The 20,998-nt window shown below is 42.0% G+C and overlaps 2 protein-coding genes across 3 annotated transcripts in view; one reads left to right on the top strand and one right to left on the bottom strand.

Annotated features, from left to right (window-relative positions):
• tmcc3 (transmembrane and coiled-coil domain family 3) overlaps window positions 1–8,344 on the top strand; it is a 44,838-nt gene extending 36,494 nt beyond the window's left edge. For both annotated transcript variants that reach the window (XM_084049817.1, XM_084049818.1), the window contains 3 exons: window positions 155–975; window positions 2,354–2,489; window positions 4,536–8,344. In XM_084049817.1, the coding sequence (XP_083905943.1) occupies window positions 155–975; window positions 2,354–2,489; window positions 4,536–4,841 (1,263 nt within the window). In that variant the 3' untranslated portion in view covers window positions 4,842–8,344. The remainder of the gene's footprint in view (window positions 1–154; window positions 976–2,353; window positions 2,490–4,535) is intronic.
• The window catches only part of prkcq (protein kinase C, theta), a 148,118-nt gene that overhangs the window by 45,057 nt on the left and 82,063 nt on the right, over window positions 1–20,998 (bottom strand). The window lies entirely within an intron of this gene.

The raw sequence follows: 20,998 nt of genomic DNA, 5'->3' as shown, positions 1-20,998 counted from the left end.
GCTGGGAAATATTCAAATGCGAAACAAAGGGATAATGAATCTTAACACAATGAGGGCTATCTATCTGATGCAGATCAGTTGACGACACACATCCATTTGTTGCATTATTCCAAGATCCACCCTCATCTTCGTCTGATTCCTCTTCCCCTTGCAGGTAACAGAGCAAATCAAGGTGGAGCAGACGGTGCGGGACCAGAACGTGGCGGAGTATCTGAAGCTGGTGGACAACGCGGACAAGCAGCAGGTGGCGCGAATCCGGCAGGTTTTCGAGAAGAAGAACCAGAAGTCGGCCCACTCCATCGCACGGCTGCAGCGGAAACTGGAGCAGTACCACCGCCGCACGAAGGACGGCGAGAGCAACAGCAAGCACCACTGCCACATTGGCCACATCGGCCACTTTGGCCACAAGGACAGCAGCGGCAGCCACAAGGATCTGTCTGGGACGCACAGCAAGGAGGGCAGCCTGCGGGACGTCAGCGGCATGGGCCGCCACCCGACGCTGGACAAGGTGAAGACCATCGGGCCGGGCGTGTCCCTCTCTCCGCCCTTCTTCTTCAACAAGTCCCGGGAGTTCGCCAACCTCATCAAGAACAAGTTCGGCAGCGCGGACAACATCGCCCACCTGAAGAGCTCCATGGAGACGGGGGCGGGGCTCCACACGGACGGCGGGGCCAGGGCCCTGAGCGGCAGCGCCAACACCGTGGCCAAGGTGACCCCAAAGTACCCCAGCGACGACGAGTGCTCCACGGGGACGTCGGCATCCGCCGACTCCAACGGGAACCCGGCGGGGGGGTCGGGCTCGGGGACGGGGACGGGACGCTTTGACTCCCAGGGCAGGCTGGGGGAGGTGCTGGAGGTGGTCCGGGAGATCAGGGAGGCCCAGGCACAGCTGTCAGACGACATGGAGACTCTGAAGGTCCAGTTCAAAAGAGACTACACCTACTTCACACAAACACTGCAGGAAGAGAGATACAGGTAGGTGCAGCACAAACACACGCGCGCACGCGCACACACACACACACACACACACACACACACACACACACACACACACACACACACACACACACACACACACACACACACACACACACACACACACACACACACACACACACACCATCATCGCGTTTTCAATGGATGAAATGGTTATTAGACTGTATACACTTTTTTCCTAAAAAGATCTGGACTGTATACAGCGTAACACGGTAGAACACACCACTGACACACATCACACACGTACAGTAGGTAGCACACCTACACCCAGGCCCACCTACAGTATAGGTTCTAATGCATAATTTAAATACACTCCCAAATGGCTGAGGATCTCTCCATAACCTTGTGTGCAGTAAAACCAGATGGAGAATCTTACACAACACAGACTGTTGATAATGTCAACTAAGGATGACTGTCTGTGTATAAACTGCAGTGTGATTACTCGCCCACTCACACAGTATTATGCATCGTATTATGCATTTTCACTTGCTTTTGAATTCCGCTGCCTTGCAGACTGTGTGTGTGTGTGTGTGTGTGTGTGGCCTGTCACAATTATTACATAATCGCTTAATCGCAATTATTTGAGACTAGACCATACCCGGTCGGCGCAGCGCATCCGTGGGGGGATATGCGCACATGATCTGGCAACCCGGGAGGCAGTTTGTCCCATAGCTGGGCAGCCGCAGCTATGGGACGACATTCTTTGACACAAAAACGCTAATGAGAAGCTGAGATGTGATGAAATTGAAAAACGGGCTTCACAGTTAAGTTCAGATGGTAATGGTCAATGGCTGTGTGCAAAATCAGAGCAATTGGTCCAGCCAGTGGGGAGAACCGGGTAGCTTCACCACCACCACCACTACAAACGCACGCACAGAGGTTACTAGAATTATAGTAGGATAATCACAAGTATGTTTTGAATAATCGTCATCGTCATAACATCATTTCCATGTTGAAAAATGATAATACATTTTCAAACATTTTCAAAAATAGTGGAAATAGTAGATCTACAATGTGTTTTGAGGTTGTAGATCGGGTATTTCATATGAAGTATAAAGTTATTCAATTATGTAAATGATTTATAATAATTATCTACCCTTTGCACCTTTTTGTTAACGAAGCCTAAAAGCCAAACAGAAATGTGTTTTTTATTCATAAATGAATGTTCCAATGTTCAACGACAGAAACACAATTACATTGTTAATCGCAATTATTTGAGCGACAATGAATCGTCAAGTAAAATTTCATAATCGTGACAGCCCTGTGTGTGTGTGTGTGTGTGTGTGTGTGTGTGTGTGTGTGTGTGTGTGTGTGTTTGTGTGTGTGTTTGTGTGTTTGACTCTCCCTGTGAGTTCAGGTATGAGCGACTGGAGGACCAGTTGAATGATCTGACAGAACTCCACCAGCATGAGACCTGCAATCTCAAGCAGGAGTTGGCCAGCATTGAGGAAAAGGTGGCGTACCAGGCTTATGAGAGTGCCAGGGATATACAGGTACTGCATGCGTGCGAACACACACACACACACGCACACACACACACACACACACACACACACACACACACACACACACACACACACACACACACACACACACACACACACACATATGCACACTCAGGAGCATGTTATGAAAGCTGATGATGCACCACACATTTTAGTCTCCGATGTGCACATTTTGAGAAGTTTTTCTTTATTTCTGGTCAAATAACACAATATCTAACTAGTCCATACCCAGGGAGGGATGTATATGCACCCAAACTACTTGCAGACTTGGGACCGCAACCCAGTAGCACGCTGAGTGCTACTGCGGGTTCTTGAGACAGTTTTATAATGAAAGCTTCAGCGCTCTGACTACACACATGTACATGAACAACAGCAAAGGATTATATTGGTGCACCAAGTCTATGTACGTATAGCCACGCCTTGCTGGGTCAGCTGCTTGCCTTGCATTTATTAAGTCCTTTATACTTAGCACTATTGAGCGAGCTATTTCTCTCTCTGTCAGTGTGTCTATTGCCCCAAGGCCAGGTCCAGCACACAGCTATAAAGAGTAGAGCACACTAAGACAATAGGCTCTTCATGTACTATAGTTCCAGGTTTCCAGGAAGTGGCATAAACATTTCTTCTTCCAGTTAAATTTCCCATAGCTTCGTTTGATTGTCTAAGCAGCAGATTTTTACTGGAAAGAAATATGAAGGTGTTTCCGGTTCGAATTTGCTGCTAAGCCAATCAAACAAAGCTATGGGAAAATGAACTGGAACTTAAACTGGGTATGCTACCTTCTGAAAACGTGGGACTACAGTTATGCACATGAGCCAATTGGAAACACATGCTGATAACTTCACCCTGGCACTGCTCTGTGAGTCACTCCCGACGTTTCCACCCACAGCAGTCTAACACATTGACTGCCAGTCGCGTAGATCTACGCAAACCGATTAAAAGCCGCCACGTGCCAGTCGCGTAGATTACGCGAACTGTTGATATTATGAAAATCCGTGTTAATTCGAAAAAGTGCACTTTCCGAATTTTTTGATCCATTTCCGGTTCCGGTAGGACGACCGGAAACAGAATTATATGGGTTCCGTTTTTTTCGATCGCATCCGCTTCCTGTCTGGGATCCAGTTTTAAACGTCATTTTCTCCTTGTAGTTTTTCTCCTCGTTGATTACTGTTTAACATAAACCATTCTAACTACAACATGGATGCCCCGTTTGACACGTGGTCTTCACTGGTAGACACAGGGACATCTGCACGATGTTTACAAACAGTGCATCTCGCATTCTTAAGGATTTTAACGGGGTCTATGGCGACGTGAAAAAAACAACAATAAAACCTTGGCACTGGTGAGTACATTATGAGATTAACCTCTGGCCGTCAATGTGTTAATTGAGAGTTCACAAAAATGTTGATAAACAGCTTAGATTTGGGAGAAGTTTTAAAACATTTCTCTTAACTCCCTGCATATGCCAAAGGTAAATGCACATCATGTGCAAGTTCAGATCGATTGTTCCATCCACAGAGGATAAAAATGGATGAGAACAAATCATCCTTATTTAATACTATAGTAAGATATAGGAAGATTGTATATAGCAAGAAGATATTATAGCAGACTATAGTGACAGTGTGACTATTATAGTAGATTTATAGCAGGATTGTTATATAGTAGGAAGTAGGTATGACTTATGACTCATTGTCTTATTGCGTTTCTCCGATCACACACTATATTTATAGTTATAGGTGTAGTTTATGTCACAAATCCACACTGATGGTAATACCAGTCATAGTAATTGACCTTCTGTGGACATTTTTGTGGTCTTCTTGAGGGAAAGGTTACTTTTTATGTAAGAAATATTTTAAAATGTTGGGTTACAATTAGTAAAAGATTCAGGATAAAGTTAGGCTTACTTTCATGAATAAGGCTAGGGATTTGGGGGTTAGTGTTAGGCTGTGTTTAGGCTCAGGCTGGGCCAGCAGGTGAAGTCAAAATGGTGTCCCCCACAAAGACAGTAATGCGAACACCTCATATGTGTGTGTTTAGGAAGCCCTAGTAGCGTGCCAGACGCGAGTGTCCAAAGTGGAACTGCAGCAGCAGCAGCAGCAGACGGTGCAGCAGTTGGAAAACATGAACACCAAGGTGCTGCTTGGCAAATGCATCAGCGTCATGCTGGCCATCGTCACGGTGATCCTGGTCTGCGTCTCCACGGTGGCCAAGTTCACAGCCCCACTGCTGCGGAGTCGGTTGACCCTGGCGCTCACCTGCGTGGGTGTGTCCCTAGTGGCCTTGCTGTGGAAGAACTGGGAACACTTGCAGTCAGCACTCGAACGCTTGCTCGTCCCACACTGAGCTGGAGCCCTGCCTTCTGCCCCGCTCATATCATATCATATCTTTTATAAAGACGCCCTCGACAAACCCTTGACCAACCCTGAGTCCAGAGCTGAAGATAGGGTGGGGGGCGGGATGTTATCATTAAGATTACATTATGGAGTTTACATGTAGCTTTATGCCAGCCCTCTCCTTCTCTGACCCATGTCACACTTGGTTGAATGGTTTTCAATGTCTTATTTATGACTCTGCATTTTGTATGGCTGTGTGTGTGTGTGTGTGTGTGTGTGTGTGTGTGTGTGTGTGTGTGTGTGTGTGTGTGTGTGTGTGTGTGTGTGTGTGTGTGTGTGTGTGTGTGTGTGTGTGTGTGTGTGTGTGTGTGTGTGTGTGTGTGGTGGGCGTTACCATTCCTTTCCTGTCAAAGGAAGTTATGCTGATGGTTCAGTTTAAAATGCATTAATTCTTCCCACCTTAATGTATATACATGTATGAAAGAGCCACTTGCATCGCAACACACTGTCTACAAAGCTGACGGTGTGGTGGAGGCACAACACTACCCCATCAGTGCATCACTACAATTGAAAATGACATTTGAGTCACCTGGCAATGACCAATCAGATAAGCGCCACACAGGTATGTGACACTCCTCTTTCTCTCTCACCCATGTGTTGGAGATCCTGGTTTGGTGTCACCATAAAGATACAGAGCATTAAAACTGCAATCCATAACTTTTTACGTTCTCCCCGGGATGAAACCCTTGTCTCCTGAATGAGACGCCAAATTTATCTACCTCAGCCAAGGGGTAGGCAGTGTCAACCAGCAGGTGTCCTACCCGACACCAGAGTCTACATTTCTCGATGGAAGAGTAGGCAGACCACCTCCTCCAACTACTGAAGATGTGCTAATTTAGGTTAAAATCTAGGTTAAAATAATGATTAATCATTGATTAAAATGAGTTGCGGATTGCAGCTTTAAATAAAGAGTGCTCTTTTATTAGGAGCATAACATTTGAATTATTTCCTGTCCTTAACCCTTTTTCAGTGTTCGTTGTGCCCCCCCCCCCCCTCTTAATATAGTGTTGTTTTAACACCTTTTTAAGCTGTGAAACAATGTCTTGTAGTCTGCTGCACCAACATTTTAAAGCTCATACAGTATGAGCATGTGACAAATAAAAAGGTGTGGAATGGAGCAAAGGGTGGGAGGTGGAGGAGTTTGAGATATGTGGCTGTTAGGGGACGTTTTCCATCTGCTGGATGAACATAATATAGTCTTAAGCATTCCATTTACTATGGCGGCCAGGTCATTTTAGACCTGGTACACCACATGACTAAAACACTAAACATTTTATGAAGTGGTGTCTTGAGTGGGGATCAGCAATTTCCTATGCTCAAACGCCTGGTGTGGAGGAAAACAGAACAAGGGCTTGGAGCGCAAAGGGTGTAAGTGAATTTCTTTGTACAGGAGAGCTTTTCATTAATAATAATAATTTAATTAAAAACAACATAAACAATCTATACTTTTATACAGATTAGGAATTTATTTTAAGATATTTATTTTTCATGTTTTTAATTAAATAACTACAATCAAAATGTCACGCCCTTTGTGCTCCTAGCCCTAAGCTCTTGATCAGTTGAAAAATACAATGAAATATTTATCTTTTCAAGACAGTTTTAAATCGGTCGGATTTTACCCGAATACTGGAGGAAGGTTGAAGGGAAATGTAGTGTGCTGAGTCCTCTCTTGTGTTTACCCCCCCCACCCCCTCTGTCATACCGGTGTCTCAAATGAACTGGCATCATTTTGCCAGAACACCTGTCTTGAAGCCACACACGTCTACAGTATGCCTCGTATACAGTACCAGTTAGCTGTGACATGCACCTGAAGGTCCCATTTATTTGTACTGTGTCACTGTACTGTACTGTGTATATTAGAAGACATTTTTGTTGTTACTGTGGACAATTTATGAGTATAAGCCTCACGTAACCAAACGTACAGAGTTTTAAACTATGCGTGCATTTTTTATGTGTATGTATATGTCTGTCCCATCCACTGCACCTTCTAGCCTGGCGGCTTCTAGCCCATATTATACCGGAGTCACAGCTATACACATCAACACTGAAGGCCGAAAACTGTTTGTTTTAAATATGGTTTTATATTAATGTAATACTCATTTGTATGTTGCGGCCCCACTGCATCTCTGTAACTGAGGCCACGAAACAAAGGACCACACACCACAAGAAATCCGAGAGTGTACAGTAGCATCTATTCAAGTTTTTCCATCCACTGCAACCCATTACAAGTGGGTGAGGCTGTGTAAAGGCGTTTCTGCCTCTAAGTCCGTTTCAAAAGGGAAATGTGTCCTCTGTCATTTTGTTCTGCTAGATTTGTAGTTTTGTCATGCCAAATGTGCATATTGTTTATGTTATGGTAACAGTTCCATCTCAAGTTGAAGTGTGATCTGTAAGTCAGTGTGCTTCACTATGTGTTCCACATAATAAGAATTGTAAAGAATGCTCCATTAGTGTCCAGCCCACCAACTGTGTTCTGAGGCCCCCTTCACAGTCACACTGTGTCAACGCAGGGCAAACATGTGAGACCTGATGAGCTCAGAGTGATCCCTCCTCACTGATGGGGACCTCCCCCCCATCTGAAAACCCGGTATGGGTAGACCACCTGGATTCCAACCCGGGTGTCCTGCATGGGAATCCCTCTTGCTAAGGGCAATAGTAGGCTACTGGGCTACAGGCAGGGCTACTTTATTGTTCTTTTCTGTCACATAGGATTTTGTAACACTTGTTTCACTGAGAGATGCTTATTTAATTGAAATGCCTTTTTTTATTACCTTAACAGAACAAATTGACTATGTCAATGTCATGCCTTTAATGCTATTGTCTGATTGGACAGAGGGGTCAGAGCAATGTATTGTAGCTCTCTGCTCCTGTATCACTGTGATGGGAATAATGCCTGACTTTATGCTCTGTCGTACGACTGTGTCGCAGGGCAAAGTATAAATCAGGCTGAAGAAGGGGAGGGACGATATGGGTGCAATGCCTTTTCAATGCAGCGTATTCGTTAAATAAAACTAAAAGGCTCATTTAAACTTTGACACGCAACCCTTTAGTCAAGGGTAGCTCAAAGGAAATGCAGTACTTTGAGCAAAATAAGCGCTCTGAAGTTTAAATGAATCTTTTCTGTCATATGTTTATCTCTTCAAATTGCCAAATGGGGAGGGATGTCCTGTGTCTTCTGCAGAATGTTGTGGCTGTCCTCCAATGAAATGATATAATCACTTCAAATAGACAATGGTCGTATCCTCCTGGGGGGATTCCAAATGGTCCCAAACACTATTTCTGTCTCCTGCCCTGGGGAGAGGCGCTTCCCCTCTCAGAATCTTTTGTTTTATTTCCATATTCAGATTGTTTGTGACATTTTGAATAATATACATTGGTTCATACGGTGATGTTTTATTCATGACATCCTTTTTTCAAAAGGGAAAATAAATCATCTTTTTTCTAAAATGCCCCCCCCCGTACAGTTTCCCTTTATTGCCTAATGGATTATGAAATTAGTTGTATTCAGAACTCCTCTCCATATCCATTATGTTATTAAATATAATGGGGGGGAAATTCGCCCCAACTCAGTAGATCTACAAGCTCACAATGCATTGCGATCGACGTGAGCTTGTAAATCAGCCATTTTTGGCAAAGGAATTTAGTTAGATGGATAGATTTATGTATTTATTTGATCTTGGTTGAGATGGGTGAGGGAAAAAAGCAGACTAAGTACAGAGCTGACCCCCGGTCAACTAAAGTATTGGTTTACTAAATGGTTATGGAAGGTTATAGAATAATTGGTTAGACCGAGTCAAATCAGGGCAGATCGAAGTACAGGTCTTTATTGATCCTCAGGGGGAAATTAAGGTGTCAACAGTAATGAGAGTGAAACAGGAACAGTAGTGAGTGTGAAACCTGGACAGAAGAGTAGAAATCAATAGCCAATAACAGAATAAACAAAATAGGCTATAGGCTATTGGCTCTGACAAAAGACACCTGTAGCCTACAGGTACATATAAATCTCTCAAACAATCTCTCAGTGAGTATGACTGAATTATACAGATATCGCCAGTATCAACAATTAATGAATGAATATTAAGTCTTATCATTTATCCTTGACAGGCATCTGTCAACGTTCTGTAGTGTACATCCTAGTAGGTCAAACTGCTTTATGATTGCATCATAATAAAAGTATACATGATACTAGTAGGTTGTAGGTTACTACACCAAACACCATTAAATCTTCAAAATACATGCACATAATGCTCCCGCCACCCTTTTCTTTTAAAGAAGGGAACACAATTAGTTTTTGTCTCCGCCAGAGGTGGAGAGTATGTTTTCGTCTCCGTCCTTCCGTGTGTCCGCCAAGCTAACATCGGTCAAGCTTCACGTGACACGTGACAATATATTGAAAGGGTGTGCTTTGATTGGCTAGCGAGACGCATGATGAAATAGAAACCTATAAATAGGTGTGTGAGCTTCCATCAGCCAAGCTAACATTGGTCAAGTGACACGTGACAATATGTAATATAAATAGGTAAGACAGGATTAATCAGGAACAGTACTGGCGGAGACCTGTGCTCCGAGGAGCACATTTTCTAGTCTTAAAAATGTTTTAATATCAGCTGTAGAAAAAGCGCGGCAATAATGTGCCAATTACTGTAGAAAAGATGGCAAAAACATGGAGTGTGTGGAAGCCAAACCACAGAGATAACAGTTCATATTGATATTTCATAATTAATGTGTATTGAGTAAAAATACACAAAGCCTAAATATTTGAAGAAGATAAATAATTGCTAAATTCATTGCTTTAAGAGAATAAGAGAACATCACAGAGTACCTTTGTTAATTAAGGCCTTTGATAATTAAGGTTGAGTAAGGACAGGTGTGTATTGTGTCACTGTGACATTTTGATGATTAGACTCAGCTGCTGTCATCAGTAGGACTGAGAGTCATGAGTACCAGTCAGTGTCAGACAGTGGAGTTTGGAAGCATACAGTTTTCTTACCGTGTTCATCTCACAATTATTGTAACCTGTGGAATATTATTTTTTGTCTTTTGAGAAGTAAAACTTCAAGTACATTTTTACATCCGTCTGGAGTGAATTATTTTAAGACAGTTTTTTGGGAAATACAAACAGTGATCAAACGAGTAAGCCACATGCTTCCAGTGGACAATTTAAACCTCTACAGAGTGGTATGACATCTTCTAGACAGGTACATAATGCAACAATATATTCTGTTTAATACAGTAAATAATAAGGTTCATGTACAAACAGTTTTGTAGATCATGACTCTTGTCCAGCTTTGGCTGTTTAGACCAGTGGTTCTCAAAGTGGATTTCAGGGACTCGCTGGGTTCCTTTTAAATTGACTCTTACAAGTATGTAACTCTGACAGTATATGTCAGGGTTAAGGGGAGCTTAAAATGTAAACGTTTGAGAACCATCGGTTTAGTGTAAAACCGCCCTCCCTCTCTTGCTGTGCCAAATGCCCTGTTTCTGACAGTTTCATTCCATTCAACTACAATGCATGACTGCATGGCCATGGCAGCACGCTGCTGGATGATGTAATTTAATTTATTACTATGGTAAAACATCAGCACCATGTCTATTCCACAACAACCATAGGCCACAACACAATGAATGATATGTACAATTGAGAGGATGCTACCACCTAGTGGTTACTTTGTGGCAATGCCATAAAAGTAGCCGCTTGGATTGATCCATATTATCCATTTATTTAATGGTTTGTGGCTCAAATTGGTTCTCCAGTGTTATTCAAGAGGCAAGAAGCTGGAGTGAAATAAAAAACAACAGCACTGTAGCAGTAAGTAGCGTAATGAGCAGCAAATATGACTTTATAATTGTATATCCAGTTATTGTGGAGCACTGCTGGTTACTTGTCATGTAGCCATGGTTCACATGACGCTTGTATATGGTGCCAGTTCCCCCTGGGCTTTCGCGGTTTTCTATTTGTTGACATTGCCAACTCTCACATGTACATAAACGTTCAGATTTCAAACATAAAGTGCTTACCACTGAGCCACGGATGTTACCTCGCGATGCGGACCACATTAAGTACCCGTATCTCCCGTATTGTTCAATAAAAAGCATTTTAATCCGATCGCCGGCCATTTTCTCCAAATTTTCTCCGATACTTTCAACCATGCGACACCTAATGGTTGGGAGGTGTATTGCACTCTGATACATTACAAAAAAAAAAAAAAAAAAAAAAAAAGGCCGGCGATGGGCTTAAAATGCTTTTTATTGAACAATACGGGTACTTAATGTGGTCCGCATCGCGAGGTAACATCCGTGGCTCTGTGATAAGCACTTTATATTTGAAATCTGAACGTGTATGTACATGTGAGAGTTGGCAATGTCAACAAATAGAAAACCGCGAAAACCCAGGGGGAACTGGCACCATGACTGTCATGGAATGACAGTCATGTTTCAGGGCTACTTGTCATGTAGCCTACTGTAGGCATAGAATGACATAAGTAAGTAGATATATAGCGAATATGCACACAAAACAAACTGCATTGACACATTTTATAGATGCAGGGTTGGATTAAGACCAATTATGTTTTAGGGACCCCTACCCACTACCCAGAATGGGCTGTCGGTTGGGCACACAAAGCTACTACTGGAGTTGTAAGGCATAATGAGAAAACACCTGTAGACATTTTATTGTACAGGATTCAGATGGCTAATAGTATATATATAATAGTATATAGACGGGTACTGTAGGCTGAGGGACCCACACATTCGAGCATAAACATTGTCACAACCTGACCAAAACTTACCAGGCAAGATCTGACTGTGACACACACCATCTTCTTTTGCCAAGGAGTTCACTTGAACAATAGATTACCTGGGGAGGAGAGGAGTCCGAGTCAGGCCTGATTGGATCACCGTCAGTCCCCGGCTCTTAGCTGAGTGTCTTTACTTGGGGTCCGACTCCGGAGAGATTTCTTTGAAAAGAATTGAGTGTTCAAATCAGGCCAGAGAGTAGCCTGCACATAGCCTACTCTGGTGCATAGGTGGCGGTATTTTCCCATGCCTATGTTCCCTCAGCCCTATGTTCCCCCATATCAATTTGGACCCTATGTTCCCTCAGGCTTATTTTCCCTCAACCCTGTGTTCCCTCAGCCCTATGTTCCCTCAATCCTATATTCTCTCAGCCCCAGTGAACTTCCATTTCTATGCTGATGATACCCAGCTGTATCTTTCGGTAGCTCCAGACGACCCCTGCGCTCTAGACCCATTGTTGACCTGTCTGTCCAGTATAAAATGCTGGATGAGTGAGAACTTTCTTAAGCTAAATGAGGATAAAACAGAAGTCCTCATAATTGGCTCCAGTGAGCAGAGAGAATCAATAATAAGTAGTCTTGGTAACCTGGCTGTAGAAAGTAACACCACAGTAAAGAACCTGGGGGTTATTATCGATTCTGAATTGAATTTTAATACACACATTAATCATGTCACCAAGATTGCTTTCTTTCATCTTAGAAATATTGCGCGAATTAGAGACTATCTGTCGTTAGACGATGCAAAAACGCTGATCCACGCTTTTGTTTTCTCTCGGCTTGATCACTGCAACGCACTCTACTCTGGCCTGCCTAAGAAAACAACTGACAGATTACAACTTGTTCAAAATGCGGCAGCCAGAATTTTAATTAAAACTAGGATGAGAGAACACATCACTCCAGTTCTAGCTTCACTACACTGGCTCCCGGTTGTTTTTAGGATTGATTTTAAAATTCTTTTAATAGTTTATAAAGCTCTAAAGGGTCTGGCACCTTCCTACCTCTATGACTGCCTAGAGAGATATGTTCCAAACCGGCCCCTCAGGTCTTCAAGTGCTGACCTGCTCGAGGTGCCTACAATGACATATAAAAAATACGGTGAAGCAGCATTCTGCTTTTACGGACCAACAGTGTGGAATAAACTCCCATTACACCTAAGACAGGCAGCCTCTGTCGATAGCTTTAAAGCACAGCTCAAGACCTATTTCTTCACTCTTGCTTTTAGCTGATTCTTTGGTTGATTTTTAAGTCCTCACTGTATTGCCTATTTTAATGTTGTTTTATGCTTTTGCTTTTATTTTATTTTATTTCTGTTTGCTTTATTGTTAAATTGGTTGTAACTGTAACTGTATTCTTGCTCTGTAAAGCACTTTGCGCTGCATTTCATGTCATGAAAGGTGCTATACAAATAAAGTTTATTATTATTATTACTCTATGTTCCCTCAGCATCACAGATAGCCCTGCCATAATGTGCTGTTGGTGTCACCTGCTGGGGTCCCCTGAAGAAGGGGGGGCTGCCCTACTTCCTCTCTGGGTGTCACCCCAAAGGTCAGTCTGTCTGTGTGTCCCGGGCATACCTCGTGTGTGTCCCATTTGATCCGGTGTGTATCGTGCAAGTGGCAAGTTGGTCGGACCAGGACCAACAGTGTCCGAAAACTGACAATATGTGAATGTCTGTAAATGTCTGTCAGCGGGTCTGCGGTGAGCACACTCTGTGTGTTTGGCATAGTGTGGGTTGTGGATCGTCAAAAGGACTCAAAATAAGGTAAAACCGCTGGCAGTGGCGGATGAATGAATGAATTAATACCTGGCAATGAATGTGTTAATACCTTACAGAAAGCCCAAATATTTAAATGTTTAAAAGGTGTCCCACTCCCATGAACTATTAATGTTATTAGTCAGAATCTCGGCCGTCAGTGACACTTATAATTGATACTTTCCAGATTCAAATTTCCAGAATTCTTTATTGATTCTTCAGACCGTATTTGACATACAAGTATAATAGCTACATGTAGATGCTTATTATGTAACAAAATAGTTTTAAAATCCAACTGTACTGTATGTTACATGTATGACCATGTATAGCCCACTAGGTAAAATAGGCTCATATAATTCAATTAAGCACTGCTTTATTATAACCAAGTTGTATTTTTGAAAATGTTCGCCTATAATGAGATGACCAAAATAGGGACGCCACACTGAAAGTGGTTAACACTAAACCCAGGCAATGCTAAACCAGAGCAATGTCATTGAGATTTTGTCATTTCAATTTTAACTAACTGTATACCTTCAACCCCTACAGTAACAGAAGGGATGTTCATATACAATTGAACAGAAAGGAGAACTTAAGTCTATTGACATTGCTTTATTGGCTGTTTAATAAATGACTATAAATAAAGACACTCCTACACAGAAGGTTTGTGTGTATCTAAGGCTAAAGGATACCTTTATGGCTTCCTTATCGTTTCCTTTATGGCTGTGTTCGTTGTCATTTCAATAGACACTGTGAATAGACTGTGCTGCATAGACACATAGCTTTTTTTCCCAATTCATTTTCGGTTCTTATTTATAAAAGAGACAAAAAATATGGAGGGGACAATAATATATATTTATATATTTGTATTCAATAGATCATGGGACAATGAGTATACTGTAGATAGCACTGCACCGGTTAGTTTGTGTCCTCATTGGGCATAGATGTTTGACAGTGGAAACTCGTCAAACTTTTCTGTGTATGAGTGACTTTATTTATAGTCATTTATTAAACAGTGTTGATATGATATGATTGAATCTAACAGCCAATAAAGCAAAGTAAATAGACTTTAGTTATCCTTTCTAGTTCACTGGTGAATTGTACATGAACATCCCTTCTGTTACTGTAGGGGTAATATAATAATAATGATATAAAGTGCTTACCGGGTGAGCACTTTATATTATTTATGGAGATGTACGGGCCTTAAACACGGAACTCCAAACACTATTTGGGGAAGTGTCCAAGGAAGGCTGTCATAGATACTCAATTGTCATAATCGATAAAAATAAATGTATGACCTTGATCCAAGGCAGGTTTCCTTTTGCAGAAAGGATAACCTGTTTACTTTTCTCATAATTACATGACTGCATGTTCAAACACGTTTTAGATTATTTGTGATGCTATGTATATGCAGTTGTGCACAGACAATAAGAACACTATAAAATTTAAGCTGATAAATGGGTTCTCTCTCCTGGTAGGGTGAAATTGGTAGCCCAACTGAAAATGTATTTTCTGTTTATTAAAGAGCTGGAGAGATGGGGAGACCCCTGTTACTGAACAAACACTCTATAGCAATTATTGTCAGAAAATAGTGTTTTAACCTTTAACAAACAACATTTTGTTTAGCAAGAAAATACAACTTTATGTATAAACCTGTCCATACATTTTTGAGATATCAAAAATGTAACCTTTTGTGACATGCCATGTCTATTACCACACTCCTTTTGTAGGATTCAGTTCCATGGCCCATGTTAAAAATATGTCTATCACTTGTTTAGGTATCTTGCTAAAAAAAAGATCTCATGACAGACAAGAACAAAAAATGTACCCCATTTTACCAATCTGAGGGAACATAGGGCTGAGGGAACATAGGGCTGGGGGAACATAGGGTCTATTTTGGGATGGGGGAATATAAGGCTGAGGGAACATAGGGCTGAGGGAACATAGGGCTGAGGGAGCATAGGGCTGAGGGAGCATAGGGCTGAGGGAACTTGAGTACAAAACTAAAGAAGAAGAAGCATCCGGAAGTCGTCATATTTTGAACTTGAGCACCCATTATTTTCTTAGTTTTAACTATTTGGAGCACCCCCCCCCCCCCCCACTTAAACAGCTGCTCGTGCAACGACAAACATTTTACTTTCGGTTCCATTCCAGTCAACATCAAGACGACCACCGCTCGCACGAGCTGTTCCTCCTCGTTTTTAAACGTGGCACAAATTTGAATTCCACCACAAAAGGCATTACCAGCACCGTCAATGGGGTCCTTCTGTCAGGGAATGATGGGATAGATCAAAAGGCTTAGTTGCAACCATGGGCTACCTGGCCAGAATGGCCCCAGGGATGAGGGAGAGGAAACTACAGTACCGTCCAGCACAGCATGTTTAAAGATCAACAACAACAGTATTCAACTCCTCAGAAAGCTCTTCAGGAGGGAGCCTGTAGAAATTGTAGTAATTAAAAACGTTAGTTACCTTTGTAGATTTTGATTGTAATTACAAAACATACATTACCCACTTCAGCCACATTTTGCCCAATTGATGCTCTGTGAGCTTGCCTTGTAGATCATGTATTAAGTAACTTTGCCTTAATAAGTAAGTATAGAGGGTTTAGTAAGTGGTTAAACTGAAGTGATATTGATAAATCCCAAATATTTTCAAAGTATTCTGCGGCACCCCTGGACCCCTGGCGTCACGGCACCTTAGGGTGCCACGGCGCCCGCTTTGAGAAACCCTGACGTAGAGCTGGTCTCTCTTCACTGTACTTCCCCAGTTATTTTCGTACATCTTGTATCTTTTTTTTTCCCCTGACGTCATTTTTGCTCACCACCAGCTGTCAGGATGTTGAGGCTGAGTTGCTGAGAAACAGGATGTTTCTGAGGTATAGTGTTCTAGATTGTTATCTCTTACAGGTCGATAAAGATCATCACAAAAGTTACAAGTGCAGCACTTAGACCGCAGATGTTATCAAACCTTTCTCCTCCAGTATGTTCATTACTTTTAGGCTCCTTTTCTTAGTCCTGTGTGTTCTTGCCATGTCTTTGCCTCTTTCTCTTTTTTCGTTTTATTCTTAATTTGAAATTAATACTCCCAATTTATTTTCCCAAGACAGATTTCTTTAGGGAGCGATCGTTTTTGGTTCACTCAACAACCTGCAAGCGTGGCATTAATTGCCAGAGGTGGAATAGGCATTGTTGGGCCTTCATCACAACAGAAAACTCAAGACATACATAATCAGTATGTACATTCCATTTGAGGTTATCAGAGATGTGAACTCCTAAGAACTTGAAGCTATTGACTCTCTTCACCTGTTCACCATCGGCCCGTAGATGACTATGGGGTCCAGCTTCTCCTTCTTGACAACCAGCTCTTTGCTCTTGTCGACGTTCAGGGAGATGTTATTCTCACACCACTGAGCCAGGTTGTGTATCGCTCTCCTGTAGTTCATCTCATCGTCTATTCGAATTAAAGGAGAAATCTGGACATGTTAAGTGTTCTCTTTGATGTGTCGCTCGTTCGCGACATTCACTGCATGCTTGAGTATCATGACACTCAACAATGAGCAGGAGTAGAGAAAAAACTAACTTTGCATTGGTTATATTAGGCGAATTTCAGCCTTCCACGCGCCTCCCATTATGCCAACGGAGGGGCTCGCCAGACTGGACGAAGGGGAATCTCTGAAATAACTCGACGTCCCTTTCAATGTTGGTGAGTGATTAGCGACACATCAAAGAGAACACTTAACATGTCCGGATTTCTCCTTTAAGCTTAGTACAGTACATTAGTGCCATAAGCAAACTTGATCACCATGTTAGAGCTGTATGCTGCATCACAATGAAATGTGTAAAGGGAGTAGAGGAGGGGGTTCAGGACAGAGCCTTGGAAAGCTCCTGTGTTGAGGGTTAGGGAGGTGGAGGTCATGGAGCCCATCCTTGCCACCTGATGTCGGTTCCTCAGAAAGTCCAAGATCCAAGAAAGTCCAAGATCAGATTACGTGTAAAAAGGGGTTGAGATTTAGTTCCCTGAGTTTGGTATCAAGTATGGCAGGGTCTTGAATGCAGAGCTACAGTCTACAAAAGAACATCTTCAGGTAGGGATTTTAGTTTTCCAAGTAAGTGGACAACCGCATGGAGTGTTGCGGCCATTGCGTCGTCTATTATGCCGGTATGCATGATATCGATGATTGGCCAGGCTTATTAGACGTTTGGATTCATTTCAATTTAAATTCTTTTTTCATTCACTCATAGCTGTAAGGGCCACAAGGTGCCAATAGTTAAGGCTAGATATCTACGTCTATTTTAACACCGGGACAATAACAGATAACTTAAAACGGGTAGATACACACTGTACACCTGTGGAAAGCGAGAGGTTGAATATGTCTTTATATACGTCTGGTCTCACTGCTTTTCTAATATTAATGTGCTTTAACGCTTTTCAGTGTTGGCCAGGTCAGTGGAGTGGACAGGGGGTCGGTGGTGGTGGGGGGGGTCTGCATTTGTTTTAACCCTCAAAGTGAGTTTTCAGCTCCTCTGAGAGAAATGCAGCAGTGTTAGCTCCACTTCTTGTTTTACCGTAATTATACGTTGCTCTTTTGAGCATCCTACTATAATTCTAGTAACCTCTGTCCGTTTGTAGTGGGTCTGTAGTTGGAGTAGGTGAAGCTACCCGGTTCTCCTCAGTGGCTGGACCAATTGCTCTGATTTTGCACACAGCCATCGACCATTACCATCTGAACTTAACTGTGAAGCCCGTTTTCAATTTCATCAAATCTCAGCTTCTTATTAGCGCTTTTGTGTCAAAGAATGGGACGAACTGCCTCCCGGGTTGCCAGATCATGTGCGCATATCCCCCCACGGATGCGTCGACCGGGTATAAAGCAAAGCAAAGTTTGTTGTTTACCCAGGGTGTCGGACTAAGCACGAAGCTTGTTTCCAGCCGGACCCTGCATGGAAGCCTTGCTCAAGGGCTATTCAGCGGTGATTCATGATTGATGTGATGAATTGGGGAATCGAACTAGGGACCTTCCGGTATCAAGGCCGCCCCTCTAACCACTAGGCCACCGCTGGTCTAGTAATTTATAATTTAGGTAGCACGATCAGAGCCACCAAAAATGTATAATCAAATTCCACTGCTTACATTGGCAAATGTTCTGGCACTCTTCTGAGATGCACGAATACTAACTCATCCTGTGTGCGTCCCAGTTTGAACTTTACCTTTATCTTTGATTGTTGGTTTGTCAGTAGTTTCTTAAGCAAACTTTTATCAGCAACTGAGTACGTAAGTGCTGACACATTTTCTTAAGCAAACTTTTATCAGCAACTGAGTACGTAAGTGCTGACGAAATCAGGTGCTTTTTTTGGGGTCAAATATCAGACAAGCTAAATACCAAACCACAACTGCTTCATGTGCAACACATCAGTGTTTGTAAACACAGTTCAGACTATAATTTTATTACCTGGCTGTGTTTATCGTGCTGAGCACAGCAGAGGGCCAATTCCTCTTCCTTCCGCCGTCCGAGTTATGCGCTGGCCTACTCAGGGCCATGCATGTCGGGAATGATGCAAGCCGGAAATTCTTGCCCCACCTGTCGTGCAATACCCCTGTTACCTGATGCTAATAGTAGATCGGAATGCAACACCTTGTAACAAGATCGTAGATGGAGTCCTAGTTCTCCCTTTTCACTGTGTCCTGCTCACTTTATTTAGTTTTATTTTGTATAGCCCTGTTTGAGGTCCACCATCTAGTGTTAATGTTTAAAACAATCTGATGTTTTAGTAAACATAAAGGTGTACACTACATTGTGTGAGTATACCCATATTAATAAGTCATTTTAAACGTAGAATATCATACCCATTTGCTGCTGCCTGTTTTAAGGCTAATGCAGTAACTATTTAGGGTTCCTGCCAATATTTGTTGTGGTTTTGTGTTGTTCATCGATTTCCAATGATAAATAAACATCAATTTGCATAAATCAAACACATTTGTGTAGCATATTAAACAACATTAAAATAATGTCCCTTTAAGGTACATTTTGAACAGATAAAATTATTAATTTGTGAGTAATAACGATTAACTAGGGCTACGTTTTTGGCATTTGACAGCACGTGTGTGTGTGTGTGTGTGTGTGTGTGTGTGTGTGTGTGTGTGTGTGTGTGTGTGTGTGTGTGTGTGTGTGTGTGTGTGTGTGTGTGTGTGTGTGTGTGTGTGTGTGTGTGTGTGTGTGTGTGTGTGTGTGTGTGTGTGTGTGTGTGTGTGTGTGTGTGTGCCGGCTCTAGCTGTAGAAAATAACTGATCTTTTAATGGGTGTATTATTGACCACTTTCCAGTGTAGGCTACAACAAACAGGAACCAAAACCTTCTGCCGGTCACCCACATCAGCATGTGTACTGTTTCCAGAACATGAGCCAAAAATATGAAATGCAAGCTAAATTCTAATAATAGCATGTTCAGTAGGTTATAACCACTTCCTTTCAAATACTATTTACTGCTGTTCATACAGATGCATCACAGTGACTGTAAAGTAACTAAGTACATTTACTCAAGTACTGTACTTAACTCTCTCAGTGCCAATGAAATAAAAAAATATGTTCATACTGTGCCAGCAATTGTTTTTGTTTTTTTTCAAAGTAAAAAAAAAAAGTGCTTAGGAAGCGAGATACAGCCTTTTTCAGTTATAATTAAACAAGGAGTGGATGCGGAGCTGCAAATCTTCAGATAATGATATCTTGGGTTCTGAACATTCTTTTCCAAAAAAAAATAAAATAATGTTTTTACAATTATTTAAAAACTTTATTAACTTTATTAAATTACTAGTTACTTTGCAGATATAAATGATCACATTATAAAACATACATTAACCACTTCAGCCCTATTTCATAACTATGCTATTTGAAAATAGCTGATCTACAAGCTCACAACTCGTTGCATCGCGACGCGTTGTGAGCTCGTAGATCTGCTATTTTCAAACATTTTAGTAATTTTACTTTTGGTACTTTAAGTATACAGGACAGCAAGCAGTGATAACACGAACCATTTTCTTTCATTATTATTTCAGCATTTCTATGGTTTATTGCAGATAGGAGAGCGCAGTAGAGAGACAGGAAACCAAGGGAAGCGAGAGGAGAAACATGCAAGACAAGACGGAAGTCAAACTCGGGTCACATATGGAGTGTGGTCGGTGCACTAACTCGGTGCGCTAGTTCTCAACCTTTTCAGGGCGCAGACCCCCTAAAATAATCATACTTGAACTGGGGACTCCCCACCCTCACAAGCACTTGGAATTGTAGGAGTTGAGGCATTACATTTAGTTTGACTGACTGATTCCACAGATAAATATTTTGAAAATAGCAGATCTACAAGCTCACAACGCCTCGTAGATCAACTATTTTCAAAATGTTTGCCTCCTTCTTATATTATTTGACAATTTGGCCAATGTTTGACCAGTTTTTATAGTATAATTTGTTGATTACCTTTGATTTTTTCTTTTCTTAATTGTTTTAGGTATTAAAAAGGTCTTAAAAGTCCTACAATTGTCACTTTACTGTCATCTGGGGACCCCCCTAAAATC

The sequence above is a fragment of the Gymnoscopelus microlampas genome, assembly GCF_963454915.1.
Source record: "Gymnoscopelus microlampas genome assembly, chromosome: 23".
In the NCBI taxonomy this organism is placed as follows: domain Eukaryota; kingdom Metazoa; phylum Chordata; class Actinopteri; order Myctophiformes; family Myctophidae; genus Gymnoscopelus; species Gymnoscopelus microlampas.
This window is presented reverse-complemented; position numbering and strand designations above follow the sequence as displayed.